Genomic DNA, 20,970 nt, shown 5'->3' with positions numbered 1-20,970 from the left:
AAAGACCTCTTTAACGATATAGAATTGGAAATGTGGATGAAGCTGCCTTTTACAGGCTAAATGTTTTGGGCCATTTGATAAACGGTAAAATAGATAAAATAGTTACAATTCCATATTCTTTTTTGCTTTAGTGAACAAGGTGTAGTGTGAGGTTAGACCTTGGAGGAAAATGCTTTGAAAAATGTTTTTAGACATTGCTATGTGGGCTGGGAAATATAACCGACCCATGCTGGGCTTTTGAGTGCACTTTTGAGTTTTCTTTTTCATCAAATTCAAGTGCGCTCATTCATGTATTAAATGAACACATCAAATTCATGAAGACTTGACGGTTGGAAGTCTACTCTTGACCTTGCTGTCGAGGTATTCTGTAACCGTTTGGTGGAGAATACACAAATTTTTTCTCATTTCAGTGGCTCAGCTCTTCAGTTTAGAAACGGCTTCAGTTATTTGATTTAAACGTGGAGCTTTTGAAGACATTTCATTGTACTTTTATGATTCCTGCTTATAGATACCCAGTGGAATGTTTGGCAGTAGTGGAGCAGCACAAACCCGGGCCATGCAGCAGCAGCAGCAGCAGCAGCAGCAGCAGCAGCAGCAGCAGCAGCAGCAGCAACAGCAGCAACAGCAGCAACAGCAGCAGCAGCCTCCTCAGCCACCAGTGCCACCTCTCAGCTCCTCCCAGCCTAGTCTACGTGCTCAAGTGCCTCAGTTTCTCTCCCCTCAGGTAGCTACATACACACACATGATCATGTACATATTTAATGTGTAACATGTAGCTATATTGGTTCATAACACACAAGACCACGTAAAAGTTGGCTGGGTAGATCTTTTGTAAATAAGAATTTGTTCTTAAGGGCTTGCCAGGTTAAATAAAGGTTAAATAATTAATATATAAATTGTGCTGGTTGTCACATAACTGGGGAACACGATTTAACTTATGCACCATCTGAGTTATAAGCTTGACCAGAAGCCGAAAACCGATGTATATCATCGAATCATTTCAGCATCATAAAATTAAAATTAAAATATATTGTGAAGGCTGGCACAAAACATCCCCACCAAGTTATTTTCTGGGAACCACACTACACCTGTTACAACCTCTTGGCTTTACAAGATTCCTCTAGCAGACCCTTTCTCCTCTTCTTTTCCTCCTTGCATTAATGTAGCAGTGACTAGCTTTACCTTGCCAGAAGCTGCTTTTGGACAGTTGTTGTGATTTGCAATGACTAACTTGTCATCTCTCCTTTCTGTCTCCCCATTTTTCCATACTTCCCCCCCAGGTCCAAGCACAGCTCTTGCAGTTTGCAGCAAAAAACATTGGTCTGAACCCTGCACTTTTAACCTCACCAATAAACCCTCAACAAATGACCCTCTTGTACCAACTTCAGCAACTGCAAATGGTGAGTCAGAGTCCCTCTTTTCCATCTGTATTAGCAGCTCAGCGTGTGTTTAGAGGTCCGAGGCAGAGAATGTGTGTTGTGGACTTTTATCTAAATGGAAATGAGATGAAACCAGGCACACTTGAATGGTATTATTGAAAACACTTGGAATTAGTAGAGCTAAAATTGAAACGGTTGACCCCTCTCTCCTACTTTGTTGTATTTTTTCTCCCTCTATTATTGTATCTTTTAATCATCGTGTTGTACTTTTAATTCCCTTCATTCAGGCGTACCAGCGTTTACAAATCCAGCAGCAGATGATGCAGGCGCAACGCAATGTTTCCGGCCCCATTAGACAACAAGAGCAGCAAGTGAGTCAACAAATGCATCATTACACAAATGTTGTTATTCTCACGATACCAAAAACAGCAAAGAGAGGAAAAGGATCATGTGTTGTTACAACAGAAGTTACTCAAGCTTTAAGATAACGACATGGGAAAAGGTTACTTCTCATGAGCCAAAAAGTCAGAGTTTCTTCTCCTTTTTAAAAATGTTGGTTCTTTTGTTCTATATTATCCTCAGACTGCTGCAAGATAGGGTCTGTTGAAAGAGGGGATGCTTTTGTAAACAAGTGCTTGCTTCACCCACCGTTTTTCTCCACTTTCCATACCATATCTCCTTCCACTTTGTCCAATACCTCCTCATCCTCTTATTTGCTCATCCTTTCCCTTCTAACCTCGATTGTCTCTGCTTCCTGTCCCCATTTTCCTCTCTATCTTTTCCTTATTTTTCCATCCATCTTGTAATTGCCACCACATAATTTGAATAATCTTCTTGTTTTCCTCCCCCGTCATACTCAAACGTTCTGTTTATGACACATTGTTGTGACGCTGCTTCTCGTCTCTCCCAGGTTGCACGTACAATCACCAACATGCAGCAGCAGATCCAGCAGCACCAGCGTCAGCTGTACCAAGCGCTGCTGATGAAGCAGCAGCAACTTCCCTCTCATTCCTCCTCCTCTTCCTCCTCCTCCGCTGGTCTGCATCCCCCCGGTGGCCCCACCGGAGGCCATGGTTCCGGCAAATCAACCCTGGACCCCTACACAGGCCCACACCAGGCTCCGGGCCTATCCGACACACTGCACACCAAAGAGCCGCCGTCTTCGCCCAACGCCTACAGCACCTACCCTCTCTGTGAGTCTGGGATGGGGATAACACAAATTGAAAAGAATCTGAATTTGTTGTTGTTTTCTAAATGTAGCTTACTTGTTGACAATAGCAATTTTCCTCTGCAGCCCTTGAGGTAGCAACCTCTGTACTCATACAATACAGTGTGGCCACCCACAATTCATTCATTGAACGCACCCAATTAAAAACATAATCAGTGTATAGCCATTTTTCCTTGAGAAATACATGCAGATTCACATTTAGGGCGTTCCATTTTGACATCTGACAACGTATTAATGTGGATTATTTTTGTTTTGAGCTGTTTTACTAGATTTTTAATCTAATAATAGAATAATAATATGTAGTACTGACAGCTAGCGTTCTCAAATGGGTACTACAATCCTAATTTAAAACATTGGAGCCGTGGCCCGTCTGCTCCTCCAGTGTGACTGATAGCAGTTAGTGTGTGTTAGCATCACGGCGTTAGCCTCTGGCCAGCAGCAGTTGTCAGAATCACTTCAGCAACTGTGTGTCTCAAATAGTCGCTGCCTTGATAACCCAGCTGCACACGGACCACAGAGAGATGTGTCGAGGCTTTTCAGGTCGGGTAGAATCTAACGTTAACGTTATCTCTGTTGATCCAGTCCGTTGGCTTGCTTCCATGGCTGCAGAAGGCTGTGTTTGTGTGCCAATTTATGATTTATTACAGTAAATATATTACATATTGGTCCTGTAAATAGAAATCCTCCACCACTGACTTGACTGCCAGATTGTGCCACCAAACTTGACTTGACTGATATATCTCATTTTTCTTGTGTGTGCAGCTGGACTGAATCCAAACATGAATGTAAACTGCATGGAGGTTGGGGGTTTGTCCCTGAAGGAGCCCCCTCAGCCCCAATCCCGCCTGTCCCAGTGGACACACTCCAACTCCATGGACAGCCTCTCTGGCAACTCCTCAAACATGGAGAACAACCTCAATAAGCACGGTACGTCCCAGAAAAACATAGACAGGCATACCATTCACGCATGTACGTATAATACTGTATACATACAGTACTGTACAGTGAAGTAGTCAAGTAAAAATACACATGAAACCTCCTTTACTATATATAACAATACCAATAAATTCCCATGCCATCTTAAATAAATGTACACATTATTCTGTACAGTTCCCCCCTGCACACATGTTGTATTGTAAAGTACCACTAGGCAGCTAATATGTTGTACAATAGCAGCTATACTAATAGCTCTTTTGTGTACAGGAGAGAAGGAATGACTTTGATGTTAAAGTTTGGGTAACTTGATGATAACAGTAACTTACTCAAGAGCTGTAAAACAGAATGAGTCATGATCACAATCGATAATGTCAGCCTCCCGCCCAAACTCATCTGAGCCTATCGGATATCTTTGCAGATATGGAACTTATCAACTGACACTAGCTTGTTGTCATAACACGTGAAGTGTTATCCGTGACTTGTTGTTTTCACACATTCTGACTGAAAGCTCATCGTCAGCCTAGACAGAAGCTTTCAGTTTGTCGCTCCCTGATCGTTCAGGTGCATGACCAAATGTGGGAACCTTGACACCACATTTCTTTCAGCCAAGAAAATGGAAATGTAAAATCCTTGAATATAATATATACCATTCTCATATTTGAGCCAGTGTGGTACCACTGAAGTACATATTCATCATACAATGAACAGTGTTAACCACCTGCCAAAACACATTTGGCTTGCATATTGTTTTGAGATGAGAATCTAGCTAACATTATCTTGTTGACTCCTACGCTTGCCATTTTAACGTTTGAGATATCATCAGCTCTGAAAATTCCACACATTCTGACTTCAAAGTGATGCTGATATAAAAATCTGCCTCCCATGTGTTATGGAAAGAGGTATTGATATAGATAACTTATTGTAGACATCACACCAATTACATGTTGTTCTGAAAAGGCCTTCAATGTGAATATTTTTTGAGTATCTTCATATATTATGTCCTCATTATGAAGTAAAACCAAGTTAAATTGAATCTCTTATTTGTCTTTGCATGTACTAGGTGCCATATCTGCTGCCTCTAACCTGGGCCCCCCTGGGAAGCCCCCCCATCTGGAGGACTCATACAGCCCTTACAATCTAATGTCCAGCTCTGAGTCCCCCACCAGCCCCATGGTGTCCCAAGACAGCTGGGGCCAGGGCAAGAGCCCCAATGAAAAGATCTCCAATGGGACCAACATCAACTGGCCCCCAGGTGAGGACAAGATGCAAATACATATCCACTAAAGTCTGTACACATCCACAGTCAACCCATACAGGTGTTTCACTTATGTTCTACTCTTCTCAAGACTCAGGCTATGTCTGAAATCGCACACTAACATACACGCTTTCAAAACCCTGAATTAAGCACTTTATTTTGCTCCATTAGAGTTCTGCCCAGGTGTGCCATGGAAGGGCCTTCAGAACATCGACCCTGAGAATGACCCCAACATGACCCCTGGCAGCGTCCCCAGCGGTCCCACCATCAACACCAACATCCACGACGTCAATCGATACCTGCTGCGGGACAGGAATGGAGGTACGAACAGAAGCCACGCCACAAATAGTTATTAAAGACAAACAGTAGTCCTAAAGCAAAAACATGCTGTGTAAAGTGAATCCGATGTAAATGAATAATTACTTCACTTACACATGCTGACACTATCTCTACTACACCACAGGCCCCACTAGCATGTGCTTGTACTGATGCATACATGATTGTTTGTTTTTTCTCTCTCTGTCTCTGGTCACAACACTGTTACCTCTACGACCACATAGCCACTTCCCCAGCTCCGCCACTACAGAATGGCTCTCTGCCTCCAACCAGCAGTGACTGGCCAGTCAGTGGCTACTCTAGCTCTTTCAGTCTGTCGTCCTCTGATGGAGACAGCTCAGGTACACATCCAGAGTATCTTCCCTCCATGTGTGGACCTGCCAAAAACCCCTCTCCTCATCCATATGAGAGCCCTGATACAACTCTGTCTTTGGCTCCCTACTTATCCTAAACCTTACCCAACCCCTGACCCGTGTTTATGACCCTTCTTTTACTCCAAGTCACACCTAAACTTGTGCCCTCAGTGCCTTTTAGACAACACCTTTACCGATACTAAGACAGCAACTTCACCTAAACGTGACCTTTAACCATCTGTGCTTCTTTGACCTAACCCACAAAAAAACAAGCTTCACCCCAGCCCATTGTGACATCAGTACACACCCTGCGTTTGTTTGTGTGTGTGGGTGTGTGTGTGGGTGTGTTTTTGTGTGCTTTGACATAAAAAAAAAAAAAAGAATCCCAAAGAATTCAGCTCTCTACTTTGTGAATGTCATTTGAGATGTGATTCTTTGAATATACTATTTTAAGACAATTTCTTTTGTTTTTGCATTTACACAAATTTTGAAGGAAGGCAGAAATTTCACATCAGTCCAGGAAAGCGGTACTTGAAACTGAGAAATATAGTTTATCAATTTAATTTCTACTTTCACTTCCGCAAGCGTTTGTGTCTGATTTGTATGATTTGAATTCACTTTTACAGCAGAAAGACTTCTTATAACTTTTTATCTTTTAAAAAAAAATATTTGGTGAATTTAATTACATTAAGGAAACATCAAGACCCACTGAAGCATCGTTGGCATTAGCTGAACCAGGAACATAAATGTTGGGAGCCTGTAACAGACTTATAGCTGTAACGTCACATCTGTCTTTTGTTACTGATTCTCTGTCCTCGATCTCCCCTCCCTCTCTCCATGTGAAGGTAAACTGTCTGACATGAAGTCCACCTGGTCTCCAGGGCCCATCTCCCAGAGCCAAGCCTCCCTGTCCCATGAGCTGTGGAAAGTCCCTCAGCAACGCAGCAACGTAGCCCCTTCCCGGCCCCCGCCAGGCCTCACCAACAACAAGCCCTCTTCCACCTGGGGTGGCAACTCCCTGGGCCTGGCCCAAGGCTGGAGCGGCTCCTACACATCTGGTGAGCCTCTAAACTACAATGCACTCATTTCATTTCTATTAGCAGCCCCTAATGGAGCGGATGTGAATCTATCTGTCACAAACTCAAGCACCGTTCCTCCAGACTTTTCAACCAACCTGCAATTTCGACTGCATTTCAAAGCACAATATTTAAAAAAAGAAAACATTTAGCATCTTTTTAAGTTGGTTGGACGTATACATTCTATACATGGGAAACACTACTAAGTCTATTAACACTTCTGAGTCTCAGGTTTCACTTTGAGGTATTCATTACCAGGACTAGATCTCTTTAAAATGTCTTAACATCATTACAATAAGTCCATTAACTTGGAAAGAAACAAACATGTAGCTGTGAAGACTTTATCTTAGATTGTAGAATTAAGTCATTTACAAAATCTGTTATCTACATTGAGTTTCAACATAATTTTGATTTGAAGACACCTTTCCCCAAAGTGAAATCAACACATATCAATATCTGTGATGTATTTCACACCCTGCAAAACACAGACGTGACCGAAGATGTGTAGGTGTGCCGAAGTTCGCAGCTGCGACTGTGCACTGACACCACTCGCTATATAAAGGCCGGGTGAACACACCCTGCTAAACTGACATCTTGAGGTTTACCGGCTCTGTGAGAAACCTCAGTTAAACATCATACATGTGACCTTGTTTTGACATGACACGTCTAAGTTGATACAGGTTGAAGAGGAAACTACTTGTAGTAGTGTAGACCAGAATCATGTGTGTGGAAGTAGATAACAGTTGGAGGAATGTGTGTTCTGTCTGACCTCGAGCCCCTCTTGAAAAAGCATCACGGGGGCTGAAAAAAAATCAACACAAATGATTTTACAGGAAATTAGTTTGAACAGTTTCCCTTTTAGACTTCTTTTATAACGGCACTGTCCCTTGAAATGTATTTGTCACATACTCCCTTTGTCTTCACATTTGCCTATTATATATATATTGTATATAAACTGCAGAGAAACTAATGCACCGACAACATTGTATCATGACAAACTCTGCAGCTCTGCTACTTTTTCTTCTTACACTTAATACTTAACATTATATTTTACCTTTCTGTCGCAGAGGGAACCACCTGGAGTACTGACAGCTCCAACAGGACCAGCAGCTGGCTGGTGCTGAGGAATCTCACCCCACAAGTACGTACTCTGTGCTGCTAATTCTTGCTAAATTGAAGCCACAGTGTGTTATGAGTAAAAAACTAGCATGTAAATATTAGGAATTCAAAGCGAGATCTGATCATGGATCATTGTCATGTCTCAAACAACTCATCTGATAGATTAGGGAGTAGGATACTCAAAATGTAATAAATATGATTCTGTGCTTTTAGTTTGCCATTCTAGCAAGTGTGGTACAAAACACTTTAGATGGAGAAATAATAATAATATTAAAAAAACATTCTTAGGCAGATGAAATATCAGCACAACAATCCCCCTTTTGGGGGATAGAAAACCAAAAAACAAAGATCCCATAGACTTCAATGCAATTTGACAAGTTTCTATGTTTTCATCTGATGTTATACAAACGTTTGTTTTATACACAATAATTATTTTTTGCGTTCTTGCCTGAACCTGAGCATTCGCGATAACTTAATAAATTAAGGTTGATCACTGCCATGTCCTTCAGTTTTCCCCCGTACATCTCTACATATTTGGGGACAAAGCGGAACAAAGCGTTTTTTGATTTATTGTTGGTGCAACTAACTACACAGATAGTCTTCAGCATAGCGTTATTACTATGTTTGTTTAAAGTAGAAGTTTAGAGACATGTTTCAACGTTTTGTCTTTACACTGTTACCGTGTATGAGGGACACAGGATTGTTTTCCCCTGAAATGAGGCATGGTCATGTGAGCCTTCTCTGGATGACTTATTGCCAGTTTGACGTATACTAAAAAAAAAAAAGACAAAAAAGAAAGAAAAACTACAAGAAATAGAGCGTGGGCAGCGAGTAAGGGAAATAAATAGTGACTGAATATGCAGTGTAATATCGATGAATAAACTCAGATATCAGCTGTAACTTTTTTTTACACTTTTGTTTTCTATTGTGCTTCAGATTGATGGTTCGACTCTGCGGACCCTGTGCATGCAGCACGGCCCCCTGATCACATTCCACCTCAACCTGACCCAGGGGAACGCTGTGGTGCGCTACAGCTCCAAGGACGAGGCCGCAAAGGCCCAGAAGTCTCTGCACATGTAAGCCTCAACTAAGTCTCTCACATCAGCTTTAGCAAATTGAAATTAAGGAAACGTTCACCCTTTCTTTCTCAACTTCTGCTGCCCTTTTTTATATTAAAGTGAAACAGCTATTACAGAGAAAGAAAATGGGGAACACCTCGGGAAAACCTAATGTTCGTGGTTTCTTATTGGTGTTTTCCCATGCTGAGAACAGTTCAGCTTTTTGGATGAGTGTAGATAATGTTATTTTCGTATCTGGGCAGTCACATGGAAGAGGAGGTGGTTAGTCACGCTGTAGTCAGCTGTGTTATAATGTTACAGTGGTTATCGTCATAAAGTGAAACGGGAGGAAACCCCACCGCAGAGGCCGTCTGGGGGCACATGTGATTTATCTGTAAATGTCTTGGGTTTGTCCCTAATTTTGCTTTGCTAATAGTGGCAGCCACTGCAGCTGGTTGTCATGGAAACAAAATGCAAGATGTGTGACCCACTTTTCATTATCAGCAGCAGGAATGTGGTTATGGCCGGATACAAAAAAAGCATAATAGTGTGGTAAAAAACAAATAAAAAGTACCACTTGGTTAAAAAGTATGTCAGCAATATGCTGTCCCCTTTTTTCTTACATAACATGAAAAGTTCTTTATTTCCGGTTGAATTATCATTGTAAGACTAATGATTTCCTCCTCTTCTTCTGTAAGGTGTGTGCTTGGAAACACCACCATCCTGGCGGAGTTTGCCGGCGAGGAGGAGGTGAACCGCTTCTTTGCACAAGGTCAGTCGCTGGGGGCTAACACCACTAGCTGGCAGGCCAACCAGGGATCCAATCAAAACCGGATGGGCGGGGCAGCACAGTCCCACTCCCACTCCCTCGGCCAGTGGAGCAGCGGTGGCGGCGGAGGCAAGCCGAGTGGAGGCGACCTGCTGTGGGGCGGCGTGCCCCAGTACTCCAGCCTGTGGGGACCGCCGAGCGGAGAGGACGCCCGTGTGATCGGGAGCCCCACCCCCATTAACACCCTGCTGCCTGGAGATCTGCTGAGTGGGGAGTCCATGTAGGATGATGCCACGATACACTAACCAACCAACCAACCCACCTTTCACCATGTCAAGTAAGCCATCGGTGGAAGGTGGAGTGAAAAAAAAAAAATACAAAACGAAAAAAAAAAATTCAATATGAACAGGAGCAAAACCCAAGCAAATCATGTGGCGATAATCAGTATCAATTTGAACTGTTTTGAACTGTGAATAGTGAATCAGAAGGCTGGAGTCCCTACCACACAGACTGCAGACTCCAGTCCCTCGGATTCGCTTTTGTCCTTTTTTTGTTCGGTTTACGTTTTTTTGGGGGGGAAAAAGCTTTTTCTCTCCTTTTGGTATTTTTGAAATGCGTCGTATAAAAACAAACTGAAATGAGACACAACACAAAGAAACCTTTTAAGTGTTTTTAGTTTTTCCATTAAGTATACATGACATTCTGTGTGAAGTGTTTTTAGGAGAAGCAATCAAAGCTGCCATCTGAGACTTTCCTTTACCCTCCCAAAAAAAAAAAATCATCCCAAAATAAGACTTAAAACGACCATTCCCAGCATGTCCATGGCCAACGATGTGGTTCAAAGACCTTTACTAGTTATGTTAACGTTTGTTTCTCAGCACTAATATTAGCCTTAAGTGCTCTCTGGCCCAGGTCCTTCCCAAGCCGCCTTTTTTAGTTTGTTTTGTAACTGAAGAAAAAGCTGAAATCTTGCACACTTTCACCTCTGAGCCAGCAAGTGGTACAGGACATGACTGGTGACCAACTCTGTCACTGGGCAGTAAGAAGGCCTGGCCGCGTGACTGGCCCTACCAATCATCAGCTTAATTATTTTGATTTGTATTCTCAGAGGGATTGACACAGCTGTTAAATGTTCTTTTTTTTGTAGGTCTAGACCCAAGCGCATTTTTTGATATCTATCACAACATATAAGCTGAGAGAAGATTATTTGTCAACCTCGCTGCGTGTCTCCGTTTCCGTACATGTCGATGTATGTCCGGTGGCACCTAATCATTGACGTCTGCAAGCCCAGATCCTTCTGGTCACCTTCAACCCAGTCGCTTTACTGGGGCTTTGTTGAATTTTCTATTGTCCGATTTGTTATGAAGCCCAGCGGTCTGTATGGTCAGCCAGTTCTCGGAGGGAAAAAAAAGAACACAATTTCACCTTCATGTGACAGTTACATTGTGCAATATACACCATAGACCTTTCTTCCGTCCATACTTTATGTCCAACGGAGCTGGTTTCTCTTTTGTTTTTGTTTTTAATTGTTGCTGATTGCAGCAAAAAAGACTTTGGAACTTCACAAACCTTTTCAAAACTTGGATTCCCTCCAGGCCTCCAATTCCCCTGAAAACTGTTGGGAAAACTCTGCAAAGAGGAAGAAGAAGCTGTTGAACTGTGCATGCAGCAAACTGTACTAAAGAGTGACACAATAATGCACACTTCCTCTCTGCGTGCCACAGCCACACCCAACAGAGACTGAATCCACAGGGGGATTGGATGGTTCTGGGTATCTGGCACAATACCAAATAAGAGGGGTTTCTCCTAATGCAGTAGACCTACGAGTGTTCCTTCCGTTTGGTACTGTACAAACAGAAGAGACTTAAGACTTTTATAAATTCAAAGGGTTTTATCATAGCACTTATGAAGAGCAAATCGCTTCAACTGCAATCCAATAAATCAAAAAAGGAGCAGCATGAACATTGAAAACAACGGAAAACATACTGCTCTTTTATGTACTATATCTATTCCTTGGAAAACGTGTCTGGAGTTGTTCCTCTGGTAGCAGGATGAAGGGAAAACTGAAAGTACCATTGGACTTTGGGGGGAAAACTGCAGTCTTTTTTCCCCCCCCTTCTTTGAACAATATCAAAGTGAATATCACTGTTACTCCAAATGTTTAGCCTTGTTCTGTTTGGAGGCACTAGACTTGCAACGTCAGCCGTCTCTGACACCCGCTGGCCAGTCAGTCAGTGGGTGAGTCGGAGTGGGGTGGGGAGGGGGAGTGTCCACTGAGTGCCTCTCTGCTGTGGTCCTCCGGGTGTCAAGTGGCAGCCCCCACAGCGCAGCACTTCCTCCTGGGCTCCACTTGACCCTCCCTCAGTCTGGCAAGAAATGCAGCTCCTCCAAGACCGGCCAATCACGGCTCTCCGCCACACACGGCATCTCCAACGGGGGGGCCCGCCACCACTCGACCCCGCTGTCGTCCTGCCCTCTCCCCCATCTCTGTTCTTTGACACAAAGATCACTTTAGCTGGAAGATGTAATAGTCATATTTCTGGAATTTTTGCCAGTGTACTTTTTATTTTTTTGGAAAAAGATCATTTTGACTTTATTTTTTTCAATGTGTTATATTGTTATTTTTGTCTACATGCAGTGGTCTACAAAATACTGGCTGCAGAACTAGCCCTTCACTGTTCATATGCAGATACACTTTGGTCAGAGGTGCCTCTGTATGTTCATCCTGTGTATTGAATGCAAAACGAGGATCAATACTACAGAGCGTTATTGATTGTCTATTTGTTTTTAACTGATCATGCTTTTGTGTTTGACAGTATTCTGTAGTACTTCCAGGTAGTATCTTGAGATGTGTAAAAATAGGGTGTCTCAGACGAGGGGTGTGGGTGATTGTTGCTCCAAGCTGCTCCGCCTGCCCGCAGGCTGTCCCCCCTTGCCCTTTGCCTAGCTGCTATGCTATGACCTCCTCTCCTTCTCCACCTCAACCAGACCCAGTAGCCCTCCCCTGACCAGGCACCAACAGGCCCTCCTATCTGTTTCTATGCAAAAGACTAGAGGCTGGGGCCCTTTACAGCACGCCAAACCGGACTCGGGGAATGAGCACTCCTCCCAGAGCTTGGCAAACCCTAACACTCGTCCCTCGTGCACTTCTGTCAGCACTTCAGAAGGCCCGCGGTTTCTGTAAAGTCAGGCTAAGCCACCAGAACACTGTCGTATACTAAAGTCCGAACACTTTATCAAAGGTCGGCCTTTTCGCTCTGCGCTGAAGACACTCCTGTCCAGCTTGATCTCAGGGTAGGGGAGTAGATTATACCAAGTATGAGATGCAGCTCTCCGTGTCTGTCCTTTCTACTGTGAGAGCAAAGTCTTAAATTAAAAGGCCATCTGCGCAACAATATGTACGGACCTCATGCCTCGAACTTAATCCTAATTGGAAGGGAAAAGGCTTGTATTGAATCCTTTTCTCAAAAGGTGGCCTATCGTTACTGTTTCGGGGCCCATTATTGCGTGTAAAAGTTGCCAACGTAATGTGCCAACATAAATTTTGCTGTGTCATACTGTATCTTCATAGAGAGCACTTCTGTTCCCTGTTTGGAGGAGCTTTGATAACCTTTGCAGAGGGTGCAGCGGGGGACAGGAGGGATCAAACAAATGGGCGGCAGCATCACACCCTTAAATGACTGAGATTTTTTTTTTTTTTTTTTTATGCTTTTGTGGGTAATGCCCCATGCTAAGGAGAAAATCTTTACTCAGTTGGGGGTTCCAGTTTGCTACAGTGCACAGTTGATGATGGGTAATCCCGGGTACATATTTTTTTAAAACCAAAAATGAAATCGCATTTTAACGTCATTTTTATGAAGTTTGACATAAAAATCTTAAAAATGCTAAAAAATCTAAGTGAAAAAAAAAAAGATCTATAATATGTTAAAGCTCTGCACTTCTAGCTGAAACGTCTCCGGTCATCAGCCTCTACTACCACCATCTAAAGGAGTAGACTGGTGGCCGGGGTGCCTTTTTGTGGATGCTGTATTTATCTCGTTTTTATGTTTGTGTCCTGCTCAAAGCAGGTCCACTGAACTGTACATTTCCACAGACCCAGATGGCTTGGGCCCACTGTATCAGCCTCACTCTCCTCGCTCTGCATCAGCAGGAGGGGAGGGGCACATTTCAAGAGGTACAAAAGTCTTAAACATTTAAAAAAAATAAAAATAAAAAAAGTTAAAAAAATCTAAAAAAAAATAAAAATAAACAAGAAAACGGGAAAAGGCTACCTTTCAGGACTTGCAGTCCTGCAGCACACAAGCAAAAATCACTATTGCCTGTTTCTGTAACTGCCTTGATCCAAGCTCAGACAGACCCAATAGCCGAGGACCTCCCAGCATCCTGTACTAACTGGAGAACCCTGACAGTGAAGGGGGTTTCCCATGCTGCACCAGCATCGAGAGGTTCTCCTCTCTACAGCTCTGTTCTAGATAACAGTATATATGTATACACTACATATATATACATATATACTGTGAGTTCGGTGTGTGGTATCACCTCTTCAGACTTCTTGGATCGTAACCTCTGAAACTTTTCATTTTTGTTTGAAAGGTCTTGGTTTAATACAACTGAAAAATGAGCAATATGTATTTTCCCCGCAAATAAGTGATACGAAGGAAAGAATTGGGGTCGGGTGTAAACTGATACTTGATTGATTGAAAGCTACGTCTTTCTTATATGGAGTTGGATATGCACGTTCTGGTTTTGATGACATATTACAGTACTTTGAAGTGCTTGTACTGTATATATGTGTATTTGTTTGTTAATTAACCTGTCTAAAAGCCCAACCCAACCAGTCGATAAAAAAAAGAAATCACAAACATATCAAAACAAGACAAAATATTGAACTCAAATACTTGAATCATGGAGCGCCAATAATGTAATGTGAAGTCAGTAATTCTCTTTTGTTCTCTCCATCTGACAGGTACACTTAGGGGCTTTTAGAGAATATTCAAAATGTATTGCATTAAGTTACAAATACAAAGTCTTTGAGGAAAAAAAATGCAAAAGTCATCTTAGATGTGTGCTTGAAAGTCAGATGTTTGTATGAATGTGTGCGCAAGAAACTGTGTGTACCGGGCACATGGCCTGCTGTTATGTTCCACTCAGTATGTTATATTTTGTGTCTGTTTTTATCTTCTTCTTTTTTTTGTTCTGTCAAAAGTTATTCTGATAGACATTGTTATTATCTTCTAACGTTGCACTGAGTGTCTTCTACCCCTCACTCAGCTAATCGTAGATAAACGAGTTTAAGTACGGAGGGGAGATGGTGACAATTCATGTGTACATGTTTACTCAAGGACTTAATGGATTTTTTTCATTCTATCTGTAAAAAGTTTATCTACCTTATAGTGGCTTTTATTGTGGAATAATCCAATACAAGGATTATCATTGAGTATTGCACCATTTTGTTCCGATTATACAAAAAAAATGAAGAAAAAAACCCTAAAAATTAAAAAACTACAAAAAAAAAAACTACAAAACAAAAAAAGGGGAAAAAACAAAGAACTGTGGCCATAGATAGCTGTAGAAGTACTAGTAATCCCTATGTTAACTTCATGGAGAAATGGAAAGGGATAAAGTGTGGGAGGTGAGTTTGTTACAAGACTCATTTCAGAGGTGCCTATCTTTTCTGTTTGTTTGTTTTTTGCAAAAGCCACCTGCCGTTTACAAGCATTTCATTTGTCTGAAGTTCAAGGAAATAGGAATTTATAACAGGAATGTTGTAAAAAAAAAAAAGACTAATTTCATCTTCCATCAAATATGGACATGGAAATCTTGCAAAATGAAGATTTATGCTACTTTAAGAACTCTGGGATTGATCAGTGTTGTGTCATTTCAATTTTTAAGTTCTCTTTCAGTGTCGACAGACTATCTCTGTATGTATTGAGTTGTGATTTTATGTTTCCTGTAAGCGACGCAGTTTGCTCACTATCTTGCACACTCAAAAGATGTGGATTTTGTCTCAGGAAGGCCAGGGTTCCAGATACCAACTCCATCATTTCTAGGTTTAATGTTTGTGTGAAAAAAAAAAAAAAAAAGCAACTGAAAACAATTAAACTCCAAGCAAGCACTGAAGGTCATGAGTTTAACAGAATATAGAGAGTACCATTGTTTCTTTAAAGCAACAACAAAAAAAAGTTTGTAGCAAGTTATATATTTACCAAATAAGACTGAGAATCAACTTTGAAAAAAGTGCTTTACATGTGAAATCTATGTAGAATTGCTTTACATTTAAACTGATCAATGGTTTGATTGTCAAAAAGACAGTGACAGAAAAATGCATTTGTATGTTTTGACTTTAAAGTTTCCATCCTGTAGTCCAGGAGCATTGTGCAAGAAGTTTTTTTTTTAGTTTGTTTTTAATCATCTCTCCTGTCTGTTAACATGTCTGTTCCTGTGACAGGTATTTCAATAGTTGAGAGATTTCTTAACATGTAACAGATGGTTTTCAGAGGCAGGTTTGAAGTGGAGCTGGTTTTTAAAGGATCATGATCTATGCACAAGTGGGAGGGAAGAGTCCAAACCCAGCTGCTGTACTGCGGGCGTTTGTCGACTCAGACTCTGGGGTTCAGGGTTTGATGTAGGGTTGTTCTTGTTTTGTCTCTTGCTCAAATTTCCTCCACTCTACTTCCCCCTTCCCTCCTCCTCCTCCTCCTCATTATCATCGTCATCTAATGTTTTAGCAAAACTTTACATTGCGTCGCCATGCTGTGTAATCCTTAACCAATGAGCGCTTATCCTTCTGCTAAAGCACTGTGGGTTGTACTGAGAAAAAAAAGCCCATGACTTTTAAAGCTGTCAGTTTTTTAAAGGGAAGGAGGGTGGGTGGGGGAATGGGGGTACTTTGCCTTTGCCTTTTCTCTTTACTTTGAAAAAAAAAAACATTAAGGAAAAATGTCTGTAACTGAAATACAAAGTTGTGGCTTTTAATGTTGTTCTTTTTTCTCCTCATAGAATGTGATTGTTAAGGACATGCACCGGAAAAAATGTTTCCATGGATTATGGAGCTTCTTTCGGACTATATTAATAAATTACAAATTTTCTTGGCTGTTAATAGGGGTCTCGTCCCTTTTTTTTAAAAAATGGTTTCCTAGTTTCACCTATGATTCAGAGTCATTTTATTATTTTAATGCATACTGTATAAGTGCAGTAGAGAGGTAAAAGTGAATATTTAACTATTTATTAGGGGTGCGAGATATGACGGATGATATGGTATATACTGTATATGGTATAACAATTCATAGTATGTCATAAAAAGTAAAAAAAAGTCATAGTATAGTATTTCAAAAAACTCAGTATACATTAGCTTTTTATGACTTCTTTTTGACATACTGTATTATGTCAGAAAAGAAAAATCACAATATGGTATGTCATAAAAGGAGTCACAGTATAACAACAACTTCATAGAAGAATGTCAAAGTGTACTATGCCTTAAAAATGTATTGAAAACATCCTAGTAGGCTATAGTAGTTCCTAAAAAAAGTCATTAACATACATATGATTACTTATATTACTGTAAAAAAGTAATAGTATAGTATGTCAATAAAATTCGCAAACAAATCATAGTATGTCGAAAAATGTCGTAGTCATAATATAGTATGTCAAAATAAAGTCATGAAAAAGTCCTAGTATAGTATGTCAAAAAAAAATTAAATATAGTATGTCTACTGACTTTTTCGACATGCTATATTGTGACGTTTTTGATATACTATATTGTAAAAAAGTCATAGTATGGTACATCATAAAAGAAGAAAATCACAATATGGTATGTCATTAAAAAGTCATGGTATAGTATGTCATAAAAGAATGTCATATTATACTATGCCATAAAAATGTAATTAAAAAAACCATAGTAGGCTATATGGTATGTCGTAATATCTGTCATATTGTATGCTATAAAAATATCATTAAAAAGTTGTATATAAAAAAGGTAATTTAAAAAGACATTGTATAGAATGTCGAAAAAAGTAAAAAATTCATATTATAGTATGTGAAAAAAAATTTAGTCATAGCATAGTTTATAGGAAAAAATTATAGTACAGTATGTTTAAAAAAAGGTTAAAAAAAGTAATTGTATAGTATGTCGAGAAAAGTCATAGTATAGCATGTCAAAAAAAAGTGATAGTATAGTATGTTTGACATGCTATACTATCACTTTATTTCAACATACTATACTATGACTTTTTTTCAACATGCTGTACTATGACTTTTTTGACATTTTTTTCGATATACTATACTATGACTTTTTTTCAACATACTATGACTTTTTTCGAAATGCTATAATTTGACTTTTTCAAAAAAGTTTTCGACATACTATACTATGACTTTTTCAAAATGTTTTGACACACTATACTATGACTTTTTTTTCTCAATTCTTCAACATACTATCATATGACTTTTAAGCAATTTTCGACAAACTATAAGACATTTTTTTTACAAATAATTTTTGACATACTATACTATGACTTTTTTTCGAGAAAGTTTTCAACATACTATGCTATGACTTTTTTCAAGAAAGTTTTCGACAAACTACTATAACTTTTTTTCACAACATATGACTTTTTTTCACAACATTTTTCTACATACTATAGTAGGACTTTTTTTCAAGAATTTTTTCAATGTACTATACTATTACATTTATTTAAAAAAATTTTGGCTTACTATACCATGACATTTTTTAAACAATTTTCAACAAACTATAATATGACATTTTTTTCAAAACTATTTCGACATACTATACTATGACTTTTTTTTCGACAAAATAAACTATGGCTTTTTTTTTGTATAATATGTCGAAATTTTCTTTTAATAAAAGTCATAGTATAGCATATCGAGAAAAAAAAGTCATAGTATAGAATATCGGGAAAAAAAAGCCATATTTAGCATGTCGAAAAAAAAGTCATAGTATAGTATAACTTTTTTTTACCCTTTTTTCGACATGCTATACTATGACTTTTTTTTCGACATACCATACTATGACTTTTTTACTCTTCGTTCGACATTCCATACTATTAATAGTATTCATGAAAAATCGGTTCAGAATTAAGCATGTTACAGTCGATTTTGTAGCCTATGGAAGTCTCTCAAAAATAGAAGATAGAATAGAAGTTAAAATAGAGTAGGCTATGTTACTGTGTAGTGCACTATAAGATAATTATTTGGTTTAATAAAAGGCAGCAGCGGACAGGAAAGTTTTAAGCTTTGATTTAAAAGAACTTGGAGCGGTCCTTCAGTTTTCTGGGAGCTTGTTCCAAATATTTGGTGCATAAAAACTGAACGCAGCTTCCACATGTTTAGTTTTGACTCTTGGGGGACACTAAGAAGACCTGATCCAGAAGACCTGAGAGGTCTGGATGGTTCATAACATAGCAGAAGATCAGAAATGTATTTTGGACCTAAACCGTGTCGTGCTTTGTAAACCAGCAGGAGCATTGCCAAACACATGTTGTACACGACTTCCCATGTTGTAAACAGGAGCTCACGAGTTTCCTTTGATGGCACCATATGTAGCCTAAGGATGTTTTAAAGGTCCCATATCATGCTCATTTTCAGGTTCATGCTTGTATTTTGGGTTTCTAATAGAACATGCTTACATGCTTTAATGTTCCAAAAACACTTTATTTTTCTCATACTGTCTGTCTGAATATACCTGCATTTACCCTCTGTCTGAAAGGCTCCGTTTTAGTGCATTTCAACGGAATTGCGTTGCTAGGAAACAGCTTGGGTCCATGTTTACTTCCTGTCAGCTGATGTTATTTACATACACTGCAACAGGAAATAAACTGGGACACATTTAGTATGTTTACATTTAAAACTGTGAAATGGTCTAAATATTGTAGATTTGTGACATCACAAATGACACAAATCCTAACGGCTTGTTTCAAACGCGCAATTTCTGAATACGGACTGTGTGTACTTCTCCATGGATTGAATGTTTTGATACTTTCACAGTATTTATATAGCACTTAAACCTGCTTTATAATATGAAATACATAAAAATCTCACTTTTTACGATAAGGGACCTTTAAAAATATGGACTAAAACCAGCTGGCTATATAGGCAATAAATCCTGTGGTCTATATCAGAGCTGATGCATAGAGGCTAGCATCCAACTCTAGGCCACCTCAGTTAAAACAATCCCCACCACTGGAGCGAATTAATTAAGTATTTTTTTTACAACTGGTCCAGTCTGTCATCTCCTGTGTGTTGTTTTCTTAGTCCTGGTGGAGTTTTTAGACTTGATATAGCTGGTGGCTTCCAAACAAATCCCACATCCAGTAGGCCTCTGCTCCAGCTGGGGTCCAAAACAATCAGCAACCGCGCATCTAAAGTCAACAAAGGTGTTTCATCAACAAAAACTTTGCACTTGAATCTTTCAAAATAACAAAAACGTAATTAATATTTCAGCGGTACCTATACTTTATTACTTTGCGGTCGAAAAACTGTTCTGCTCCTCCATCTCATCACAGGTGACACCAATCTCCCTAATTACCCGTCATGCAGTAGCAGAGCTGAACCAGCTGGAGAACCCTTCATATGAACCATTTAAACAACCACATTAACCATTACAAATACATTACCTAGTGCTTTTTACTTTAATATATTTATTACCCCTTCTCCCAAGTTTTAACCCTAACGCTCATATTCATTATGGCTCCAACATATAGTAGCCTTTGTCATAAAAAGTCATAAAAAATAAGTATAGCATGCCATAAAAATGTCATAATAAAGCAAATCATAATAAAAATCATGGTATAGTATGTCGACAAAAGAGTTAGCCAATAAAAAGTCATAGTATACTATGTCATAAAAAAAAGTCATAAAAATGCATACTATATTATGTTGATGAAAAAAAGTCATAAAAATGCATACTATATTATGTTGATGAAAAAAAGTCATAAAAATGCATACTATGTAGTATGTCGATGAAAAAAGTCATAAAAAAGCATACTAAAGTATGCTGAAAAAACAGACATAAAAAGTCAGAGTATACTATGTCAGAATAAAAGTCAATAAAAAGCATACTATATAATGTCGGGGGAAAAAAGTCATAAAATTGCATACTATATTATGTTGATAAAAAAAGTCGTAAAAATGCATACTATAGTATGTTGGGTAAAAAAGTCATAAATACCTGCAAATGAAAACGTGATAAAATAGCTAATAGCTAAAGTATGTACAGTGTAATGTGCTTTCTAGTTTTAAATGGGTCCAATTGGTATTTTTTTTCCTTTTTACAATACATTTTGGCAATTCATGAATATAATAGTTTGTATATAATAGAAATGTTTATTAGTCTGCTACTGCATGCAGTCCATTTGAGATATATATATACACATACAGTACATGATCTTGCATAACATGCTTTTATACAGCAGTAAGACACTTTGTGATTGGGATTAATTGTATTGATTGT

The 20,970-nt window shown here is 39.4% G+C and overlaps 1 protein-coding gene across 5 annotated transcripts in view; it reads left to right on the top strand.

The window, feature by feature from the left end:
• tnrc6c2 (trinucleotide repeat containing adaptor 6C2) overlaps positions 1–16,608 on the top strand; it is a 154,285-nt gene extending 137,677 nt beyond the window's left edge. For 4 of the 5 annotated variants that reach the window (XM_074630475.1, XM_074630478.1, XM_074630476.1 and 1 more), the window contains 12 exons: positions 509–724; positions 1,281–1,400; positions 1,667–1,750; positions 2,290–2,572; positions 3,370–3,534; positions 4,604–4,795; positions 4,970–5,119; positions 5,359–5,475; positions 6,333–6,545; positions 7,631–7,704; positions 8,619–8,758; positions 9,439–16,608. In XM_074630475.1, the coding sequence (XP_074486576.1) occupies positions 509–724; positions 1,281–1,400; positions 1,667–1,750; positions 2,290–2,572; positions 3,370–3,534; positions 4,604–4,795; positions 4,970–5,119; positions 5,359–5,475; positions 6,333–6,545; positions 7,631–7,704; positions 8,619–8,758; positions 9,439–9,793 (2,109 nt within the window). In that variant the 3' untranslated portion in view covers positions 9,794–16,608. The remainder of the gene's footprint in view (positions 1–508; positions 725–1,280; positions 1,401–1,666; positions 1,751–2,289; positions 2,573–3,369; positions 3,535–4,603; positions 4,796–4,969; positions 5,120–5,358; positions 5,476–6,332; positions 6,546–7,630; positions 7,705–8,618; positions 8,759–9,438) is intronic. The other variant, XM_074630477.1, reaches the window with a different exon arrangement.
• The last annotated feature ends 4,362 nt before the right edge of the window (positions 16,609–20,970 follow it).

The sequence above is a fragment of the Sebastes fasciatus genome, chromosome 3 (genome assembly GCF_043250625.1).
Source record: "Sebastes fasciatus isolate fSebFas1 chromosome 3, fSebFas1.pri, whole genome shotgun sequence".
In the NCBI taxonomy this organism is placed as follows: Eukaryota; Metazoa; Chordata; class Actinopteri; order Perciformes; family Sebastidae; genus Sebastes; species Sebastes fasciatus.
This window is presented reverse-complemented; position numbering and strand designations above follow the sequence as displayed.